Source organism: Lepidochelys kempii, chromosome 2 (genome assembly GCF_965140265.1).
Source record: "Lepidochelys kempii isolate rLepKem1 chromosome 2, rLepKem1.hap2, whole genome shotgun sequence".
Lineage (NCBI taxonomy): Eukaryota > Metazoa > Chordata > Testudines > Cheloniidae > Lepidochelys > Lepidochelys kempii.
Window position 1 is genome coordinate 141,487,516 of NC_133257.1, and position 23,106 is coordinate 141,510,621.

The 23,106-nt window shown below is 40.2% G+C and overlaps 1 protein-coding gene across 6 annotated transcripts in view; it reads left to right on the forward strand.

Annotated features, from left to right (window-relative positions):
* Positions 1 to 23,106, forward strand: part of CTNND2 (catenin delta 2) — a 1,187,410-nt gene that overhangs the window by 1,108,545 nt on the left and 55,759 nt on the right. For all 6 annotated transcript variants that reach the window (XM_073332333.1, XM_073332332.1, XM_073332334.1 and 3 more), the window contains 2 exons: positions 16,481 to 16,691; positions 22,072 to 22,156. In XM_073332333.1, coding sequence (XP_073188434.1) covers positions 16,481 to 16,691; positions 22,072 to 22,156 — 296 coding nt within the window. The remainder of the gene's footprint in view (positions 1 to 16,480; positions 16,692 to 22,071; positions 22,157 to 23,106) is intronic.

Below are 23,106 nucleotides of genomic sequence, written 5' to 3' on the forward strand. Positions count from 1 at the left end.
TTATCTGTTTACCTACCCCTTGCTTAGCAATGGTCCCACTCTAAAAGAGGTCCTAGGAGCAGCTACAGTCAGGGGTTGTCCTTGGCAGCACAATGCCATTGGTATCATACTTCCACTAGCATGGATAGATCTGGATTCTGGGAGACACCTCCAATTGTGTAATGGTCCTTGTGGTTTATTTACTGAGGGACAAACCCTGAGTTCTCACCTCCAATGGAAAGTCCACAAGGCAGTCCTCAGGGAGCTTTTCTTCTTTCTTAGTCCGCTGCTGCAAGTTTTACAGCAGAAGGCAACAATCCAGCTCCATGAACCATAGTTCATGGTATTAGAAATATAGTATGCAGTATGACAGAGCCCACATGCACATTTGGTAGATCTAATATTCTGAATAAAGAAAGGAAATTACCTTAAGCACAGGGTCTTCTTAATTTAGGAAGAAAACTATATAACCCCCTAATTTTTAAAGGATTTTTAAAGGATATTGTAAAAATGGCATGTTTTATAGGCTTTATGATTATTTCAATAACTCAGGGTTATTCTAGCAAATAATCAGGGTACTAACTTTAATTAGCAAGAAGCAAACATATTTGGTTAGCATGAGTGAGTAAATTCATATCCGTGTATTCAGTATACACGTCTTTGAAGGTGACACTGCTAAAGAACTGCTCTCACAGAGGAAATGTTTTTTTCTACAAATTTAATTTATCACTTGCAATGGAGCAGTCTGTCAGGAAAATCACTTACCTGGGGGTATGTCATCCTGCAAATCTCCTGTGGTTAGGAGGTCTGTGTTGTAGCAGACCTCCTGCCTGCTCCATTTCATTGTAAGCATTTATTTTCTCTGCTGTATTTTTCTATTTTCTGTTATTTAAGCTCTTCATAAGAAATAGTTTTTTAGCTCTTCAGTTCTGAGCCCCCATGTTACTCTCTGCACATGTGCACAGAACGGGGTTTACACTCAGCCATCTGGGTTTGGGGCAAACATCTGGGGGCGGGGGTGAGCTGCTGACTCCGTATTATGTTTGCTGACTGACTCCACAGAAGTTAATCTCTGGGGACTTTGGTTATTTTGATTAGGCCTTTGGGAACAAGCAGGCTGGCTGGTTTCTGCCAGATTCTTTCCCCAAAAACCTATGAGGGAAGCTAAAGCTGGTTCCTGCAATTTTTTGCTACTTTCTCCTACATATTATGGTGCACCTCTGGAGAGGGTAATCCAGGAGAAGCCATAGATTAGAGGAGATAAGAATTTGGGGGTTTAGCCAGCAGGGGACCTACATGTGGATGCCTGCCTCTGGAGATTTCCTAGAGCCATGTTGATCTCAGAGGATCCACAGATTTAGGGGGTGGAATTACTGTTCTCTTCCATGGGGGCCAACCCCATTCCCACAGAAGTACTCAAAGTGAATTCTGTGAGTCCCTACTCATGGAAATTCAATCCCTATGAAGGCTACTCCCAAGTAGGAAAGCATCAAACCCTCAGTTTAAAAGAGCAATAACTTACTATAGATTGTGAGGGAATGGGCTTAGACAGATGCTCAGAGGAAGTGTTTCTCTTGGGGCTATCAAAGCGAAGACGTGGCCACCTGCCAGCCTGAAGGTGCAGAGATGGTACTCTGAAAAGGCAGGTTGTGTCACAGCTTATAAACCAGTAGGACTTTTTGATCTCTTGGACTCCAGTCCCCTGAGGAGACTGCAGTAGAACTGCCATAAATAGCTCCATGTTCCAATATAAGGTCCTGGGGTCTGTCTCTCATGGGTTCTCCCCCATCATCAGCCACCACTGAACTGAGAAACCACTTAGGAGAGCTGAAGCTGCCCTTCATACACCAGGGTGAGGATCCTCTCAGGCCATAGACCATACAGGTATTTAAACCATTTAAATATCCGTAACTTCATCACACAGTTTTCTGCCCTACCAGTAGGAGCACAGTGTCCATTTCAACACCATACAATGTCCTCTCAAGATACAGCTACTGATTTGCCTTTTAACATAGGTACCTGGAAATTATCAGCCCCAAGGCCCCACAGACTGCAGTGGATAAGGGATAGGGTAAGTGTGTTGAAGTTGGGGTCAGATTCGCTGACAGGGACAGCTGTAGTGATAATTTGTCCTTCTCCTACCACTTTCCATCCAAGGATCTCAAAACCCTTTACAAACATTAATGAATTAAGCCACACAACAACCTCTGCAGGGTGGGGTACTAATACCCATACTTCATGGCGATTAGCGGCCACATTGATAGGCACCTTAAAAAGTAGCTGAGAGACTAGAGGATGAATCTGTAGAATAGAGGATATGTACATACCTCTCAATCTCCCAAGCTGTCAGTGTGAGAGGCCCCTTTTCTAATAAATGTAAAATGGCACTCTGACCTTCCCATGCCCTTATTTCAGGCATGGTAGTGGAGAGCAGTTGAGCAGAGGGGTATGTGTATTTAAGAATCTTTGCTAACTTTTGGTTTCTAAGTTGAAGAAAAAAGGAAGAACAGAAACATTTGCTTTACAAATATCTGTCAATTGTCAGATCATGCGTAAAGATAAGAAATCACTAAGATGAGTTGACATTTTTTTCTTTTGTGTTTTTCTTCTATTCTTTCATCCCTATTTTCTCTATTCTCTCCTTCTCCCAAACTTAAAATTGTTACTTCAGGTTTTCCCTGGGCCTCATAACCTAACCCAGGGATTCTTCATATTAAAATATAAATTATTTTAATTTATATATCACAGTAAAACAATATAAAACTGGGATATGTACTCTGTGCACTGTTATTTTGCTACCATAGATAGATTAATCATGCTAACTGCTCCATGCACAATTTCCATTGTGACTAATTAAGAAATGTATGATCACTGTAACATGGCCGTTAAGAGTTTTATCATTCTTAGGAGGATTGGTTTTAGAACACACTATTCCTGTAATGGAATTTGCTTTTATCAGCTAACTCATTTTCATCTATTCACAGTGATTTTTAAATCAGTTTTTATTAAGGAAATTGATCATGAGACTTGCATTTTGATATTTTTTTAATCTTCAGATTGGAAGCATTTTTGTGTATATTTCTAAACAGCAGAAGAATTGCTTTATCTCTTATCATTACGTTACACTGGATGGGTGCAGGTGCATTCAAAATAATCAGTCTCTCAGACCACAATATGGGGCCAAATTCAAACCTGGTGAAAGCCAGTGCAACTTCATTGACTGTAGCAGTGTTTACTGCTTACACTAGATTCGGAATTTGACCCACTCAGTTCATAAACTAGTAGTAAAAAGAAAAGGAGTACTTGTGGCACCTTAGAGACCAGCAATTTATTTGAGCATGAGCTTTCGTGAGCTACAGCTCACTTCATCGGATGCATCCGATGAAGTGAGCTGTAGCTCACGAAAGCTCATGCTCAAATAAATTGGTTAGTCTCTAAGGTGCCACAAGTACTCCTTTTCTTTTTGTGAATACAGACTAACACGGCTGTTACTCTGAAACTAGTAGTAGTGTGCTATATAATGTCGAAGCACAAATGAAGAAGAAAAGGATAAATATAAAGTACAAATAAGAAAATACTGACAGCTTCACAGACCGTCAATACATCAGATGCAAACTGATGTCTGTTTGGAAAGCAACACAGCTACACCCACTCTCCTGCCGGAATCTTGCATTTATTGGACTACAGTTCCAAAGCAAAGTGTAGCAGAAAAACTAGGTCTTTATGGGTCCTACCCACTGAAATCAATATATCTCTAAGCCTATGGCAGTTCTCCCACTAATAAATAACATTTTTATTGCTTCATTATGGTCTATTTTTGAACTGTCTTCAACAGACAGTTTCCTATCTCGTTTTAAAGGGTGCAAAAAAAGAAAAAAAACCCTAAAATAATACTTAGCGTTTATAGTTCTTTTCATTATCAAAGCACTTTACAAATATTAATAAATTAATCACAAAAATAATTAAATGCATAAGATTCCCAAAATTTAACCTGCAAAAAATAAAAGTACACACTGTTGAGCCTGCAGTGATTAAACTGAAGAATCACTTCCCTGTGCAAAAACCTTTTACCCTGGGCTAATAGGAAGATGCAAAGAAAGATAACCATACAACTTGAAAGAAAGGAAGAAATGTGTTGGCAAGCCAGGAAAGAGCTAAGTAATTGCATGTACATACACACTATTTACATAAATAAAAAGATTAGCTAACAACTCCTTCCCTTAAGTTTTTCAATCCATGTTTGTAAGGAGAATGGAAAATATATATTTAAACTGACAGGGTTAAGGAAAAAGAAGTTCCCATTCTCTCATTATTAGGGGAACTATTTTCAAAGAACCCTGTAAAACCACACACAATTAAACCTCAATAAGGTCTAGTTTAAACAAAGTCTAGAGCAGTTGACTCCCTTGGTGTTGGTCCTTCCTTTTTCAAGTGTCATTCTCTAGCTAACATCATACCAAAGGAATGGCAGGACTTCATAACAGACATCTACCAACTCTGAGATACTAAAAGTAAAATCTACAGCTGGGTTTCTGTCTCTGTGCCTTGGTTCCCATTTCCTGGAGCTGTCTTGATGCAGTCAATTCAGTGTATTGCCTACACCAGGGGTCTCAAAGTCCAGGCCCGCGGGCCATCTGCAGCCGGAGAACCTCCCCACTGCAGCCCGCGGAGGAGAGACGCAGGCAGACAGGCCACTGGCAATGTCGGCTGCAGGCACGGCCCCCCGCAGCTCCCATTGGCTGCGGGAGAGGGACAGAGATACCATCACTAGTTGCTGGGCAGAGTCAGCCATGGAAGCAGCATCATTAGTTGCCAGGCAGAGTCAGCCATGGAGGCGGTGTCACGTTTTTCCACAATGAAAATAAATAAGTCAAAAGACCGAACAAGACTATCTGATGCCCACATTGTTGCAGTCCTGACGGTTTCAACTGAGACCAAACATCAACAAACTGACAGAACTGAAGTGTTGCCAGGTGTCTGGCAAACACTAAAAACTCTCTAACAGGCGAAGAATTGTATAAAGTTGTATGACAGTTTTATTATTTCTAAGAAATTTGAAATAAAAAATACAATAGAAAAGTTTTCTTTTCTGAACATCGTCTTCAGTGACATTATTGACCCACTGGGAGGATTTGAGGACTGGCACTGGCCTACACTATAAATGCAAACATAGCAGAGTAAATGAAACAGCAAATCTTAATTGTCAGTTTATGTGTTTTATCTCTATTTCAGTGATAGCTATAAAATGGATATTATTTACATATCATGTGTTTCATGCTGCTGCATTAAACTGCCTGGGCTTAATCATATGCAAAAATATATTTACACATGACTCCTCATTTGAGCAATGAGACACAGCAGTTTGTGCATTCATAGGTCATTAATTCATGGTACATATGCATTATGAGGTATCATTGCAAAGGTCTACAACTACCAACCACTGGCCCAGGAAAGTACCCCTTTTTGTAGCTTATACTGCTGTTAGTTTATATGAAAGCATGATGAAAGACCGCATCATCAGGGATACGTTCAAATTATGACATGATTTTGTTCAAAATGGCAGAAAAGGCTGTAACTATACTGAATAGTCCTATGAAATCAACATATTTCCATGGTTAAGAAGTCTCAATAGCTGTGAAGGAGAACACCTCTGAGTTTGCCTTGCAGCTCCCCATTTCCTTCTATTGGTAGCACTTGTTGTTGAATGAACAAAGTTCACATGCCTACTGAGACCAGCTGTGTTGCCACAAGCTACCTGCGCTGGTTATTCTACCCGCTCTTGCTCTGAGAAAGACTGGAACTCCTCATGGACCGGCGTTCATCAGATCATGACAGCTAGGTTATCCTTCTCTGGTAGGAATTAGCATATTTACCATTCCCCCAACCATTGTGGGGTGGAAAGACCATCTCCATTCCCAGATAGCCCGCCCTGAAGGCTCTTTGGACTGCTACTGTCAGCCACTCACCAATAAGTAGCCTAAACGTTGCAATCCTGCTATGGCTGTTGGCATTAAAAATGGATGATGTAAACTCCTAGAATGGACATTAGAGATACAAAGCAAGAGAATACTGCAGTACAAGGGCAATACATTTTAGGAAAACAAATGTTTAAGAAATTTCAGTTCTAGGGTCTGCAGTCCTTACTTAGGCAAAACTCTCCTTGAATTCAGTACTGGACTAGGGATTATCACAGTACACGTGCTAACAGACAGGTGGATGTGGAGGGACTGGACAGACATGAATGAGGTAAGAAGGGGATTTCAGGTCAACTGAGAGGTAGGCTGAACATAGGTCAAGTAAGTGTGAGGAGAGAGTAGGAGACAGGTTATAGGGAAGTCCATGCAGACATCAGGTAAACAGGAGAGTGCAAGGGAACATGAAAACTCATTAGCTGAGAAGCAAGGGAGAAAGAGAGAGAGAGAGTTGGAGGACAGACATCAGTCAGTTAATGGAGATGGCCAAGGGAGTAACATCACAGGGTGAGTGAGGAGGAGGGTGAATGATTGGCTGGAGGTAGGCAGGAAACTTGAATAGGAGGACTTTAGTTGGGAGTAGGGGAGCTGTAAAAGGCAGGTGGTGGGGAGATATGCAACAGAGTAAAGCAGATATAGAGGATTATGGACCCTATGAGGAAGCAGGTTTCAGAGTAACAGCCGTGTTAGTCTGTATTCACAAAAAGAAAAGGAGTACTTGTGGTACCTTAGAGACTAACCAATTTATTTGAGCATAAGCTTTTGTGAGCTACAGCTCACTTCATTGGATGCATACTGTGGAAAGTGTAGAAGATCTTTTTATATACACACAAAGCATGAAAAAATACCTCCTCCCACCCCACTCTCCTGCTGGTAATAGCTTATCTAAAGTGATCACTCTCCTTACAATGTGTATGATAATCAAGTTGGGCCATTTCTAGCACAAATCCAGGTTTTCTCACCACCACCCCACACACACACAAACCCACTCTCCTGCTGGTAATAGCTTATCTAAAGTGAACACTCTCCTTACAATGTGTATGATAATCAAGGTGGGCCATTTCCAGCACAAATCCAGGGTTTAACAAGAACGTCGGGGGGGGGGTAGGAAAAAACGAGGGGAAATAGGTCACCTTGCATAATGACTTAGCCACTCCCAGTCTCTATTCAAGCCTAAGTTAATTGTATCCAATTTGCAAATGAATTCCAATTCAACAGTTTCTTGCTGGAGTCTGGATTTGAAGTTTTTTTGTTGTAATATAGCAACTTTCATGTCTGTAATCGCGTGACCAGAGAGATTGAAGTGTTCTCCGACTGGTTTATGAATGTTATAATTCTTGACATCTGATTTGTGTCCATTTATTCTTTTACGTAGAGACTGTCCAGTTTGACCAAGGTACATGGCAGAGGGGCATTGCTGGCACATGATGGCATATATCACATTGGTGGATGTTCAGGTGAACGAGCCTCTAATAGTGTGGCTGATGTTATTAGGCCCTGTGATGGTGTCCCCTGAATAGATATGTGGGCACAGTTGGCAACGGGCTTTGTTGCAAGGATAGGTTCCTGGGTTAGTGGTTCTGTTGTGTGGTATGTGGTTGCTGGTGAGTATTTGCTTCAGGTTGGGGGGCTGTCTGTAGGCAAGGAGTGGCCTGTCTCCCAAGATTTGTGAGAGTGTTGGGTCATCCTTCAGGATAGGTTGTAGATCCTTAATAATGCGTTGGAGGGGTTTTAGTTGAGGGCTGAAGGTGACGGCTAGTGGCATTCTGTTATTTTCTTTGTTAGGCCTGTCCTGTAGTAGGTGACTTCTGGGAACTCTTCTGGCTCTATCAATCTGTTTCTTCACTTCTGCAGGTGGGTATTGTAGTTGTAAGAATGCTTGATAGAGATCTTATAGGTGTTTGTCTCTGTCTGAGGGGTTGGAGCAAATGCGGTTGTATCGCAGAGCTTGGCTGTAGACGATGGATCGTGTGGTGTGGTCAGGGTGAAAGCTGGAGGCATGTAGGTAGGAATAGCGGTCAGTAGGTTTCCGGTATAGGGTGGTGTTTATGTGACCATCGTTTATTAGCACTGTAGTGTCCAGGAAGTGGATCTCTTGTGTGGACTGGACCAGGCTGAGGTTAATGGTGGGATGGAAATTGTTGAAATCATGGTGGAATTCCTCAAGGGCTTCTTTTCCATGGGTCCAGATGATGAAGATGTCATCAATATAGCGCAAGTAAAGTAGCGGTGTTAGGGGACGAGAGCTGAGAAGCGTTGTTCTAAGTCAGCCATAAAAATGTTGGCATACTGTGGGGCCATGCAGGTACCCATAGCAGTGCCACTGATCTGAAGGTATACATTGTCCCCAAATGTAAAATAGTTATGGGTAAGGACAAAGTCACAAAGTTCAGCCACCAGGTTAGCCGTGACATTATCGGGGATACTGTTCCTGACGGCTTGCAGTCCATCTTTGTGTGGAATGTTTGTGTAGAGGGCTTCTACATCCATAGTGGCCAGGATGGTGTTATCAGGAAGATCACCGATGGATTGTAGTTTCCTCAGGAAGTCAGTGGTGTCTCAAAGGTAGCTGGGAGTGCTGGTAGCGTAGGGCCTGAGGAGGGAGTCTACATAGCCAGACAATCCTGCTGTCAGGGTGCCAATGCCTGAGATGATGGGGCCCCCAGGATTTCCAGGTTTATGAATCTTGGGTAGTAGATAGAATATCCCAGGTCGGAGTTCCAGGGGTGTGTCTGTGCGGATTTGATCTTGTGCTTTTTCAGGGAGTTTCTTGAGCAAATGCTGTAGTTTCTTTTGGTAACTCTCAGTAGGATCAGAGGGTAATGGCAGTTTGCTCAAAGTCTTTGTTTACATAGATACCCTTACATGGCATGTTGGGGTGCAACCATTAAAATGCTTTTTACTCATCTGTCTTTGACCCCCTTCTACGTGGTCCCATCATATCAACTCCTATTAAGCCCTGCTCTCTTTGTTACGGTTGTTCCCTTTGCAGTTCTTAATGCTGCCCTCATGCCACATCTCCTTTCAGTACAATACACCTGTATAACTAGTGTCTTTAATCTTTTTTTAGAAAAATTAAAAGCCTGTAGGTTGGCTACTCCATTATACCCTCAATTCCCTGACAAACAACTCTCAATTGATATTCCTTGCACAGATATGAACTTTTCACCCACTTTAATCACTCTGTGAAAGCTTGAGACACATTTTCCCGAAACTAGCAAAGATGTCTGTTTGTACTCCCTAGGTGGCTCTACCGACTGTACCACATACGACTGCATTTATTATGATCAAAAGGTACAAATCAGTGAATGGTACATAATGTACAATAGTATCAGTGAAAGCATTGTTCCTTCTCTCCTATGGATCATGCTGAATACCATTCTCATATCTTGAAACCCTTTCTGATTGCCATCAGAAGTAAGTGCTGGAAAAGCATCTTTAAAGGCAAGTGATCCTGCTCATCTAACTTCTGAGGGAAAAAGAGAAACCCAGACCTCTCCCTGGCTCTTTATTGAGTCTCATAAATTTCTGACACATTAAAGATGGCGCTTCTGTTTTTTAAGTGCAAAAAGCTTGTGTCTGTCTTTCTGTCTTCCCATTAACCTCCTTAGTTCAAAAAGTTTCAAATAAGCTTCAGATAAACATACAGCAGAGCCATATTCTGCAGTACTCCTGGCTCAAAGCAACTGCAAAGCCATTTTAATTGGCAGGTTCAGCTGGAATGAAGCAGCCAGGGCACATCATTGATTCTGACCCACAAACTTTGGGGAACTTACTCAAACCAAACTGAGTGACTGACCTTTCTGAAGTTCACCCATCACTCAGTTTGAATGGATTCACTTAAACAATCTCTCTGGGAAATTATTAAACTGTGCTCATTACTTTGTCAGGGACAACTGTAATGCTGTATTTTGCTAATGTTGGATAGAGAAGTGTGTTTAATTTGCATGTGCTCTAAGATGCTAGGGATCAAACAAATATTTGTGCACAAGATACTTATAGCATATGCAAGGACAATATACTATGTGAATTAGAAATGGTTTTATAGTCAGCTACATTTCTTTTAATGAGCAGCTAGAGACATGCTGGTAATGCTTTTACACTTTCTTATAATATCTTTAAGGGGCTTGGTGCAGGTTTGCAATTAACAAAATGAAAGTCAGTCATGATGCTGCCTAGACACAAGCCATCTACACTACCCTTTATTATAACTGAGAGACCAAAACCATTGTTAAATTGTCATTAAGTTTGAAAAGGCATGTTAATAATTTAGCCTTATAATATAATATAGTTATCAACTATTAAAAGCCATTCACCATTAACTATTAAAATTCACGCATACGTGCCCTTCTTCATTACTGCAGCCTTTTTCATTCGTCCTTTGAGAAATACAGTCTTGCCCCCTTAAGTCCATTCATTAATCTATATGGCATACTACATTTTGCATTCTTCCTTTAAGATCTGCTCTGCCAAATGATCTCACCTATAAATTCAGTTTTCCTTTAGAAATGTTTGGTGCTTACTTCCATAGTGCCCTCTTTGCATGTGAAGATGTCCTTAAAAAAATTTGCAAAGCCACTATTATTCTCTTTTAAATCACATGGGACTCACCTCTGCTGTGATGCCTACAAAATATTAGCTAAGCAGTTTGTGAACAGAGACTGCTGTTTGCTACACTAAACATAATCATTTCCCTGTTTCCTTTTCCTCCCTGATCAGTTTGTTGCATCCAACTGTTTTCTCTCATTGTATGTTGAGATTGTTAACTCTTGGGAATAGGGTCTGTTTTTGCATGTGTCTACAGTACCTAGCACAATGAAGGCCTGATTGGCACCACTATAGCGATACAAATAATAAATAAAAATAATATCCAGAAACAGAAATTAAATATAATGACCTACTTACCAAATGTTTTCTGTGGTAATTCTGTGACAATTATACTATAATGGAAAAACTGTGAGGGTAAAAATTACAGTTTACGAGACCATCCGTTTATTATGCTGACATTTGAGATCAAAAGTCACTTCTTTGAATTAAATAGATTGTTTTAGCATATTTCCTAAATTATTATTAAAAATAATAATAAAAACTCTCCCAACAGTATTCTTCCCAGGCAGGCTGTGAAATGTTGCTGTGGAATGATCTTACTGGCAGGGATAATGAGAAATACATACAAATATCCCCAGTGTAGGACCAAGAGGTAGAAGCAGCCTAGAGGGAAAAATTCACATATTTCTAATACCAGAATATATACTGGCTCCAGGGTAGGATTTTCTTTTAGCATCGCAATAATATACCGAAGCAGCTTTGCCACCAATATTATTATCTCCCTGCAGGACAAGGATGCCCGCATAGCTTTGAGAGACATAATGCTAATATATTGCTTCCATCAGAGTAAGATCTACCTCCTAGGCAGGATTCGTAGTTTTCTAATTACTTAGCCTTATACCTAGAGTAAAATAGATATCTCTTTGAGGACTCCGATATTTTCAGTGAGTTAATTTTGCCCTCCTTGTTGCCCCAAAGCAGGAATCCCACCACTGACATTTGATAGCAATACCATTGTGGCAGGGTCATTTTTCAGAGATGGGTCTTCCATGCCTCACAAACAAGTAGCTCTGGACCAAATTAAGGTCAGTGGAGTTATAACAGCAGAGAAATTGTCTCTTGGAAGCTGTAGGGCAATATTTCCGTAGGTAAAAGCTAATTTGTGATCATTTTCTTCATATTAAATCTACTGGAGGAATAGATTTTCTCTGCAGTATTATTTTACTCTGAAGGCAAGTTCTGTCTCAGGATAACTATAAATTAGTGTCACCTTTGTGGGGGGGGAATCCTGATTTAGAGAAGGCAGAAGGCTAAAGCATTAGAGAGACCCTGTCTTGGAAAGTACTGTAAATCCTAATCTGGAATGTAGCTGTCTTTTTGTAACTTTTACTGGAAAATACAGCAAGTTTTATTATTGCAAAGACAGAACTGCATTGTACAAATGCTAGACTGAACCTACCTTAGACATAAAATGAAATCACTTTGGTGATGGAAATCTTACCTTGGAAGAGTAACTTCATAATTTGTAGTGCCAGGAAAATCCTGCCCTAGAAACAGCTGCTTTGTTATGATTCTGCCCCAAAGTTATGTCTATTTAATTTCTCCCTCTTTTCCTTTATGAATAAACCTTGGCAAATAAAAAAGGGTTTTTTTGTTGTCATGCTGACTGCCATATTCAATCAAATTATGTAAATCCTCTTAAAATGTATCAAATCAGTTGTGGGTCTTACAACATTTAATGTTAGAAAAAAATCAATTTATTTGTAGATCAAAGTGGTTCTGTACAAACCCTGCTGGAATTAACAATGATATTTATTTTTAGTATCTTTCTCACACAAATGATCATATCCTCAGTGCCCTCTTCTCCTCGCCCTGCTTAAGCTCAGTGAGACTTCCCCAGAGTTACATATTGTATCTACCACTTCCCCAGTCTTCCTGCTGGTAGTGCTAGATAAAACATTGCTGACACCTGAAGTCAGGTGTTTCATGATACATTTCTATCTGCTTTCAGGAAAGACTCACAATATTGGAAAAAAAAATGTCAGTGCAAATGTTCCACAATTAAAATTCAAAAGTCAAGAACTGCAAAAGTTAAGGATCAAAATTTGCTGTCATTTATTACAGTGTAAATCTGGAGTAACATCATAAGCATCAGTGGCATTATTTGAGATTTGTGTCAGTGTAAATAAAAGCAGAATTAAAAATATATCCAGTGATAAAGAATCTGATTCTCCTCTCACTTACATCACTGTAAATCATCAGTAGCATAATTGAAGTCATTGGAGGTAAAACTGGTGTAACTGAAGGAGAATTCAGTCTATAAACCATAGTAACATATTCATTAACAAGAAAAACAAAAATAGAAAACACTAAATGTGTGCAACGCAATCCAGTGACTGTGGCAATAAGGAGCTTCACTTTTGCATAATATAATTTACCTCCTTTTTTACTGTCTTAATATTGAAGTCTTAATATTGCAGTAGTGTTGGGGAGAGATTCGGTGCAAAACCATTTTGTTTGTAAAGCACTTTAGAAGCCGTGGAGATACAAATGTAATATAAATGTAAGCTGGTTATTGTAGATGAGAGGTGTTCCCTGACCCATTTTGTATCTCAGAGACATGTACAGGATTGTTGCCTCTTCATTACAGTTTTTTCACAACCAGCTCATGTGATCTAAATTAATTAATTTGGATTAATTCACACTAGTAATTTTTATACATAGATATATTTGTTCTTCTCCCGTATCTTCTTTTAAAATAGCTAATAAATTATCTGAACAATAAAAATGTAGGGAACATTGTGTTACAGTATGACTTGTAACAGCCATGCTTGTTAACACTAGGACCTCTCAAACGAGGAATTCAATAATTTTCTGTTTTACGAAATCTGGACTGTTGTTCTTCCGACGTGAGTTGCTGGTTCAAAATAATGTTACTTTACAAAATGAATCAATTCTTTAATATTTAAACCAGGTTTGGCCTGTCCAACTAGCATGTAAAAATTATTTTATTCATATAGCTGACTGAAATAGCCTTATTTAAAAAGTGAAATGAAACAGAGCCAAATTCTACATTAAAATGCATGCAATTCCCATTGATGCTGATGGAAACTGCATACACATATTCAAGGGCTGAATTTGATCCATGGTATCATTGTGCTATGAAGCCACGCAAACTCAAGAGTTGGACGTGAATTAAATATTTCCTGAATTATGCATAATTATACTGAAAATGAACTATCTCAGCCAGTCAGAAGGCAGGGATGCTGTACCACATCTGATGTATAACTCTATACTGTTCCTCACCTCCCAGTTCTGTAATTTTCCGCTCACTGATCGATTCTGTATGTCTGATACTGATTTGAACCTCTCTTGCTTATTTTATCAACTATGTGCAGAATAGAAGTACCAGAACTGCTAACTAGTGAACTGGATATTGTTCTGGATCCAGTCTCATATCTGAAATGTTCATGATTAATTATAAGTCGTAGTATCAACTTGATTGTATTTATATTTGTTTTCTGCTGCGTAACCATGGTACCATTCTGATATGCAGGCATCCAACGAAACCTATATATACATACATTTATGTTCTCTTGTGGTGCAGTGATCCTTGTATTCCTGGCCAATTCCATAGAAAAACTTGCTCAGGAGCAGTCACGGTATATTTTCATACTCAGAATTAAGGACTGTGGTCACTAGCTGCCAAAGAGAGGGCAGCTTTAACACACAGTGCCAAAAAGGAGCTGAAATCCATGATCTGAAAGAAAGGGGAGCATAAATATCCCTCTCTTGTTTAGGTTGAGCAGTTGCTATAGGTAAAAAAAGGAGCTTTGTCATGCCCTGGGTGGTTGGTACAGGGAAAGGAAGAGAGAGAACCTCTACCTAATCTAATTCATCCATTTTTGTGATTCTATGATCCTGATCAATGGTAGTATTAGAGGAGTGACGACTGAAACAAATGGCATAAATAAACAGCCTTTTACAAATCTACTTTGACAGGCAAGCATGATCTACCATATTCTATGACTGTAATATTCAAGTGACTATAGCAGATATGCAACTATTAATTGGCTTGTGTTAAAAGGCATAAATGAATTAATAAATGTTTTTGTTATTGAAACACTTATTACTGGCTAGAACTACATATTAATATTTGCCTCTATATGGCTTTTCTTTGGCAGATACTATTATAGGAATATATGGGAAAAAGAATTGCACAGAATTCATATGACCACTTATGTACTGCATCTGACATTTAAATGAAAAATATAATGCGTATTACAATGATGAAATATTAGAAACAAAAACATTTGCAGTCAAATGTTAAATTCTAAATTGCAACACATTGATAATAAAACAATTGCACACATTTTAGTGTGTTATGCTTCCATTACAAGGAACTTTGTTGTGTCAGTTTCTGGATCTGACATTGTCACAAAATTAATTTGGTATACAATGATTTTACTGTGACAGTACATGCATTTTGGTGTGTATTGTATTATTAATGCATTGTTCCAAATGATTGGATAGATATTCGCCATTGCAGATAGCATTGTAAAAAAATAACAATTTATGATGGAAAATCTGACATAAGGACACTCAAAAGGGCTAGTCTTCTGCTTCTTTTGCCTTTCAGATTCAGACACCAAGAGTTTTGTTTGTAACTTCAGGAGTAAGCTTTTTAACAAGCACTTACTATATGCCATCTTATCAGGGCTTGTAATATCTGATTGAGAAGATCTCTCATTACATTTCAGGCCAGAAAGTAATATGGATTACTTCCAGTTACTTGTCCTGACAATCAGGTCATTCCCATCTTGAGAGTGAGTGATGGTGTTGAGCTGATTATTTCACCCAAGATCCTGATCCAGCGCCACTGAAGTTGATGGGAATGTGTTCACTGACTTCACTGAGAGTTGTATGTGGGCCCTAGTCTCTTCACTGTTCAGCCTGTCTTCATCTTAGACGAGCGGCTATATTAAACTTGCACCCACACTAGTGATCCCTCCAGAACAGGGCTAAGGCGGTTTGATGTGGCAGTGTGGGGAAGTTCTGCTGCCTGTGTTGTACTTGTCCAGTAGTTAGATGTAAAATGTCCTTCTCCAGGACTGCTGGCGTGGTATCTTTCCCACTCACTACATTCATACAAGCAACTTTTAAAAGATTTCTATATGTATTTAAATAAGAAAAAAATTATAATGGAGAATCACAATGACTATGTCTTCCTTGTGTCTAACATACAAACTCCTCTACAAAAATGCACTGCTCAGTTTGATAGAAGATTTAAGTTATAAATGTTGAGTAAGATAATCCTTTGCTAGATCAGACTGCAACACAGTGCAGAGAAACCTCACCTCCGAAGCACTAATATTCATACAACTCAAACTACATAGAAATAACAATAGCTTTTTAAAGCATATTATAAAGTACAATAACATCATTACACCCAGTTAATGTATAGTGAAGCCTGCTACTCATTCACAAAGAACGCCAATTTGGATGGCTTCAGTACCTTTATACTATCCCTATCAACTGCTATACAGTGATGATTTTATTAGTAGTGATGCATCATCCCAGCCAGTTTGCCTTGGGCTCACTTAAATGGTGTTGCTATAATGGGGTAAGGAAGATATGGTCTGGCCAGCTTCTGCTGGGCTCTCAAATCTTTGATTTACACTTTCATACGTACTTAGCTTTACTGTACCTGTCTCCTTTGCACAAAGACAGGATATAACTCACACCCTGAAGCTCTCACTGATATTACCAGGGACTATTAGTAGAGGTCCTAATGGGCAAAATGCTGCTTAAACATATGTTTGTATAAATACGGCTAATGACAAGATGATACTGACAGCAAATTATAGACCTGAAATTATGAAAATGGCACTAACACTGCCTTGTGTATTTTCCCTGAATCTCCCCCATCATTCTTCCTTTAAAGTTCCTCAACAATCTCCCTTCATTTTCTTTCCAAAAAGGCAAGTATGCCATGCGGGACCTGGTCCACCGACTTCCAGGAGGTAACAACAGCAACAGCTCAGCAAGCAAGGCCATGTCGGATGACACTGTTACTGCCATTTGCTGCACTCTGCATGAAGTCATCACTAAAAACATGGAGAATGCCAAGGCCTTACGGGATGCAGGAGGCATTGAGAAGCTGGTTGGCATTTCCAAGAGTAAAGGAGACAAGTATGTTTTGCAAATCACCTCACACCTTTTGTAACATCTTTAATAGGTGTAATTAGTACTAAATAGGTTTGTCTTGTCTGGTGAAATCATTAGCTTCATTATTAAGTTTAATCATAAATCACTTGTGTTAGTAACCGTGTCAGATGTTGGAAGGGAGACAGGAAACAAGTAACCCAGTATCAAAGTCCCTGCCAGGGCTCATTTTTTGGCCTGCTTTCACTGGCAATGTGCAGCATCATGAATAATAATTATTTATAATAATGACTGGCATGAAACATTTTATCACCATCAGGCGATAGCCTGAGACATTAGGCCCCTGTGTAATGGGCGATGTGCCATGGGAATAACCAGGAGGACACTGTGAAAGGATTTATGCCTCACAAAAGTACTATTCTTCTCCTACTCCCACTTGCTTTGGGAATGCCAGAAGTAAGTAACTTCACCACTGTGCATGCTGCAGCTTACTCCCCACCATACAACAGTTATTTTGGCTGGCAAGTGGGGGATGGGGCCACAGCTCTTTCCACTTCCTCACCCCTGTTCCCACTCCCTAGTTTGTTAAGAAGTATCAGGCCTTCTGTCTGCTACATTAAATGGCACCGATACATGTAGGAGAAGACTCACACCTAACTATGATGCTCTTAGCAACAGCTATGAATGCATCTTTTTTTTTCTGAGTCAGTGCACACTGTTGACAAAGCGATCATTGGATTCTCTCCTTTTGCTGGGAGTGGTTGCCTAGAATAGCTTGGTTACAAACAATATACATCAAACTTCCAGAGGTATGGTTGCTTTGCCTTCTGTGGGACCATGTCAGTTTGAAAAATGGAAGATTTCACTCTAATGCATAGATCCTTCTTTCAGAAGGGGGATATGTTATCAGCACAGAGGCAGCTGCAGCCTCGTGGCTCTAATGTGGCTCCTCACAGCCAATCTTCAGCCTGAAAGAGGAATCCACCCACTCAACCTGGTACTGGAGCAGTGTGCTGGGCTAGGCAATTAATGCATAGCTGACACAATTCAATCTTATTCCCTTTTCTTCTATTATTATTCTCTCTCCTTTCATGCTTCTCACCCAGTACACTTTCATTATTATAACTCTGTCAGGAATTGAGAAGAGTAGCAGCATTACCAATTGTGGTGATTCCAGTTGTGGGAACTGCCCTTGTACTGCTGACTCACCTTAGGAATAAAACATATTACAATTTTGATTATAAATAAATTACATATTAAACCAAATTAATTGTTGTTACTAGATCAAATTAACTGCTGGCATAAGCAGGTGCATCTCCATTTTTCTTCAGTAGAATGTGCCCACTGACACCACCGGGGAATTTGACTCCAAGTTTATCCTTCTACATTAATAAAACTTAAGAAAATCTACAGAAACTGTGTATTTGTCCACCTGTATACTCCTCCCGCAGAGATCATTATTACCTAGTGACATTGGGGCTGGAGTTTTCAAAAGAGCCTAAGAGAATTAGCCACCCAACTCCCATTGATTTAAATGGGATTTGGGTCTCCTGTTAGGGTCTTGAAAATGTCAGCCTTACAGCATATGGTGAGCCAAATATAACCCCTAACTGCAAATCCAGTGAACCTAACCTTTTGAAAGCCATATATTTCTAATAGTCTAGGACATGTCTGCTAATATATGTTTTCAGAATGCCCAAATAATAATTGCAGTGCCCTCTATAAAGTGTTTTTAGACCTACTGATGAAAAGCATTGTATAAGAGCTAGATATGATTATTTTTATTGATTTTGTAGTGGTAGAACAAGAAAATCTATCAGCACATGATACCAGCTCCTCACCTAAAACAGGAGTTTATACTCATCTTTCAGAGACATGAGACTTTTTTCCCATTCCTTCTATCTTTTTCATTTTTTTCATGGAGGTTCCATTATTTCAAATAATAATTGTAGAAAGACTATCTTGCCAACCTGTTACTTAAATTAGTGAAGTTGCACAGTTTAACAGAATGCAACATTGTGTTAAATTATAAAGTATGAAATCTGTTAACAAGACCAACTGTTACTAGCCTCAGAAGAACCATTTATTGTTGCTTCTAGTATAATCACCGTCATATTAAAAAAATCAATATGCACTGTGTCTGCTTCCAACAGAAGTCACTAAAGCTTTAATCCAGTGGATCAAAAACTCTGTTTCATGAGAAGGCAAGTCAAAAACTCTTTAACCCTAAAAGTTGTTACAATAGAATTTATAGAGACATGGTAGATGAGGTAATATATTTTATTGGACCAACTTCTGCTGGTGAGAGAGACAAGCTTTCAGACTTACACAGAGCTTTTCTTCAGGTCTGGAGACAGTACTTGGTCCAATAAAAGATATCTCATCCACCTTGTCTCTTCAATATCCTGGGGCCAACACAACTAAAACAACACTACCTATAATAGGATTTATAGAGATTTTAATGGATAGATTTCAATTTGTCATCTGTTACACTATTCTATTCCCTTCATCCAGATGCTCTTCAAAGAACTGGAACCCACAAAATTGCACTATACTGGACTGATGGGGAATTTTTGCCATAGTCAGTGTACTTCAATACAGAACTTAAATATTAATGCATCTTACATTGTATGCAGCATGTGGTCCTCCAAATATGGAGCCAGAGTGCACCTGGCTCCTTTGTGGGTCCACAACTGAAGAAGAGGACATGAAGGTCCTTCCCTTTTCCTCTCATCCCATGCTTCCTGCACAGGGGTAGGACACAATCACAGTAGTACAAGGACTATCTGCTCTAATCTCTGTAAAGAGCCCACAGCCCTAGTCCTCTCTTCTCTACAGTTGTGTAGCAGAATTGGCATCCATGGGATCAGATTGGCCAAATTCAGTGGATCTCACTGCTCTTGGCCTCCCCTTGGTATTAACGGCATGATTGGCACTGTTACCACACTGGTCATTCCCTACTCCCCGTACCCCACTAGCAGCTAAAGATGGGTAAATAATTAAAACAATGATGTGTGAAAGTGTTCATCAAATCCCTATCAACTCATGAACTAATCACCCAGTTCTATTTGCAGGATGAATAATAGAGATGGGCAGAATCAACAAATAATTTACTAGGAAAATATTGTGGAAAACAACTGAATAAATTATGTGATTAACATTATCTTACCAGCTCTGCTGGCAATGCAATTGTGACCCTTCTCAGTTACCACTACCCACACTGGAACCAGATGAGTAATACATGCTGCCAACAAGTGGAGTAATACATGCTGTCAAGTGGAGTGCCCCAGGGGTCGGTCCTGGGGACGGTTTTGTTCAATATCTTCATAAATGATCTGGAGGATGGTGTGGATTGCACTCTCAGCAAATTTGCGGATGACACTAAACTGGGAGGAGTGGTAGATATGCTGGAGGGCAGGGATAGGATACAGAGGGACCTAGACAAATTGGAGGATTGGGCCAAAAGAAATCTGATGAGGTTCAATAAGGATAAGTGCAGGGTCCTGCACTTAGGACGGAAGAACCCAATGCACAGCTACAGACTAGGGACCGAATGGCTAGGCAGCAGTTCTGCGGAAAAGGACCTAGGGGTTACAGTGGACGAGCTGGATATGAGTCAGCAGTGTGCCCTTGTTGCCAAGAAGGCCAATGGCATTTTGGGCTGTATAAGTAGGGGCATTGCCAGCAGATCGAGGGATGTGATCGTTCCCCTCTATTCGACATTGGTGAGGCCTCATCTGGAGTACTGTGTCCAGTTTTGGGCCCCACACTACAAGAAGGATGTGGAAAAATTGGAAAGCATCCAGTGGAGGGCAATAAAAGTGGTTAGGGGACTGGAACACATGACTTATGAGGAGAAGCTGAGGGAACTGGGATTGTTTAGTCTGCAGAAGAGAAGAATGAGGGGGGATTTGATAGCTGCTTTCAACTACCTGAAAGGGGGTTCCAAAGAGGATGGCTCTAGGCTGTTCTCAGTGGTAGCAGAAGACAGAACAAGGAGTAATGGTCTCAAGTTGCAGTGGGGGAGGTTTAGGTTGGATATTAGGAAAAACTTTTTCACTAGGAGAGTGGTGAAACACTGGAATGCGTTACCTAGGGAGGTGGTAGACTCCTTCCTTAGAAATTTTTAAGGTCAGGCTTGACAAAGCCCTGGCTGGGATGATTTAATTGGGGATTGGTCTTGCTTTGAGCAGGGGGTTGGACTAGATGACCTCCTGCGGTCCCTTCCAACCCTGATATTCTATGATTCTATGAACACCAGCACCATGTGCTTCTTTTTTGCCACCAGTTGTGCCCTTTTCACAGGGAAACACCAAGCACAAGTGTGACTGTTCCCCAACTTCTTCAGGCAGGCTCTAATCCCTTGTAATTTTCTCTTGGAGCTCTGCTGCTTTATGTTTGCTGAGGGGATGAGGTTAGTCACAAGATGTGGACTTTCTGCATAGTCACATATTTATCCTATGTTGTCCTCCCTGGCCCGTCTCATTGGGTTTAAGACATCTGCTCTCTCTTGTACTGCCTAAACAAAAGGGAACATTTGGCTCTAATTCTCTGAAATAATTATTCAGATCTCCTGGGGAAAGACTCCAGAAGGAGGAGTCCATGTGAAGTTATTTTTGTCTTTTTATATAGGTTTAGAGTGCAGTCATTAATAGGTTACTGTTGTCAGTGTTTCAGAACATAAGTTCAAATTTGGGTTCCAGATGAATTTTATTTAGTCACAAAGCATTGATCATTCTGTGTATTTATGATCTATTATATTTCTGTGTCCTGCCCCCAACCCCCTCCCATCTTAAAACAGTGCTCATCACCTGGCTAGTTCCTCTGTTTCCTCTGACCATCTAGTAGAAGGCACTGGTGCAGTAAGTACTCACTCATCTGTTCCTTGAAGTGCTTAAAGTCTACCAGCCCAGGAGAAAGAAACCAAAGCCCTGTACTCTTGTCTTTCATGACACTGCCCACAGGGCTGCAGCCAAGCCATCTCTCTAGAAACAATTTGTCCAAGTTTTGCCCTCTGCAGCTTTCTCTCTCTCTACCTTCCCCACTGCCCACACTATCAGTTAGCCAGTTCAGCAGTTACTCTCCATCTTGACAGAATTCTCTTGTTCTCATGTTCCCAATGTGAACCCTTGCTTCTCATTCACTGTACAGCACAAGTGTATATTGGTTTTGTTCCTCTTCTGACACTTAGTAATATGGACATGAAGAGTGTGTTTGTCAGTCAATAAAATGTTACTATCCAAACTACTTGAATGTAAAGCTCTTAGAGTATACAGATAAAACTGGTGAATAGCAGAATTCCACTTGAGAGTTTCAATCCTTTGTAATTGACTCACAAATCATCATTAATTGAGCCTGGGATTTAACAGTCTCTCTCTCTCTCTCTCTCTTTTTTTTAATGTAATAGGCACTCACCAAAAGTGGTGAAAGCAGCATCTCAGGTCCTAAATAGCATGTGGCAGTACAGAGACCTGAGAAGTCTCTACAAGAAGGTAAGATTTTCTTCAGATTTTAGATCTTCAGTACAGTTACCCACTTTGGGGGCTGAAGGAACCTGGGACCAAAATACTTTATTTGATCTGTTAATGGGCTCAAACTTTGAAGTCTGAATCCCAACCGCCCAAAGTTTAGGAGGTTCAGATCTGCTGTTTTTTGAAGTTCCCGTGTCTAATTTTAACTCCTTAAATAGAAATGGCCCATAAAGCACGTATTTTTTTGGTTGTTATTGTTTGGGGGAGTTTTTTTTAAAAATAAATTTTAGTTCTTATTAAAAGTGCTGGAGTTGACAGTCCTGGAGAGTGAAGTCCTCTGTTCACAGAACCTGTACAGCATGGTCAGCAGTGGTGCAAGCTGCCTCTCCTCAGCCTTTCCTATCAGTGCATCTCAATCCTATCCTGGAGAGACAACCATCGGGGTGAGTGTGAGAGTCCCACCTCATTCAATTCCTGGCCTCTCTGCTGAGCCCACCAATGCCGGTTCCTTCAGTAGTGATGCTTTTATGATATGGACATTGGTACCCCTGGAACTGGATAGAGACCTGTTTATTTCACGTCCATCAAATTGGCAGCTTTCATGCACTAGCAACCCGAGCTTGATTCAGAGGCAATCTATATGTGAAAGCAGTGGCTCCCATTATCATTCTCATAAGGCTGCCAGCCTCCTCTTTTGTGTAAATTATAGTACTATTACTATGAACAACACGTTTAAAATTAACTATTTAAAAATAAACTTCTTACATGTATAAATGATAGGTGATGGTACAGCAAGCTCCTATCACACAATGCTTGTGAATGGACACACATTCAAGTGTGCGTGTAAATGTGGTGTGTGTATGTGTGTACACGTATATTCAGTGGCAATCTCAGACCGCTTCCTAGTACTCACAATTTCACATCCCAAAAATTACCACCGCGGTTGCCTCTAATTGGCACCTTTCTTTGTA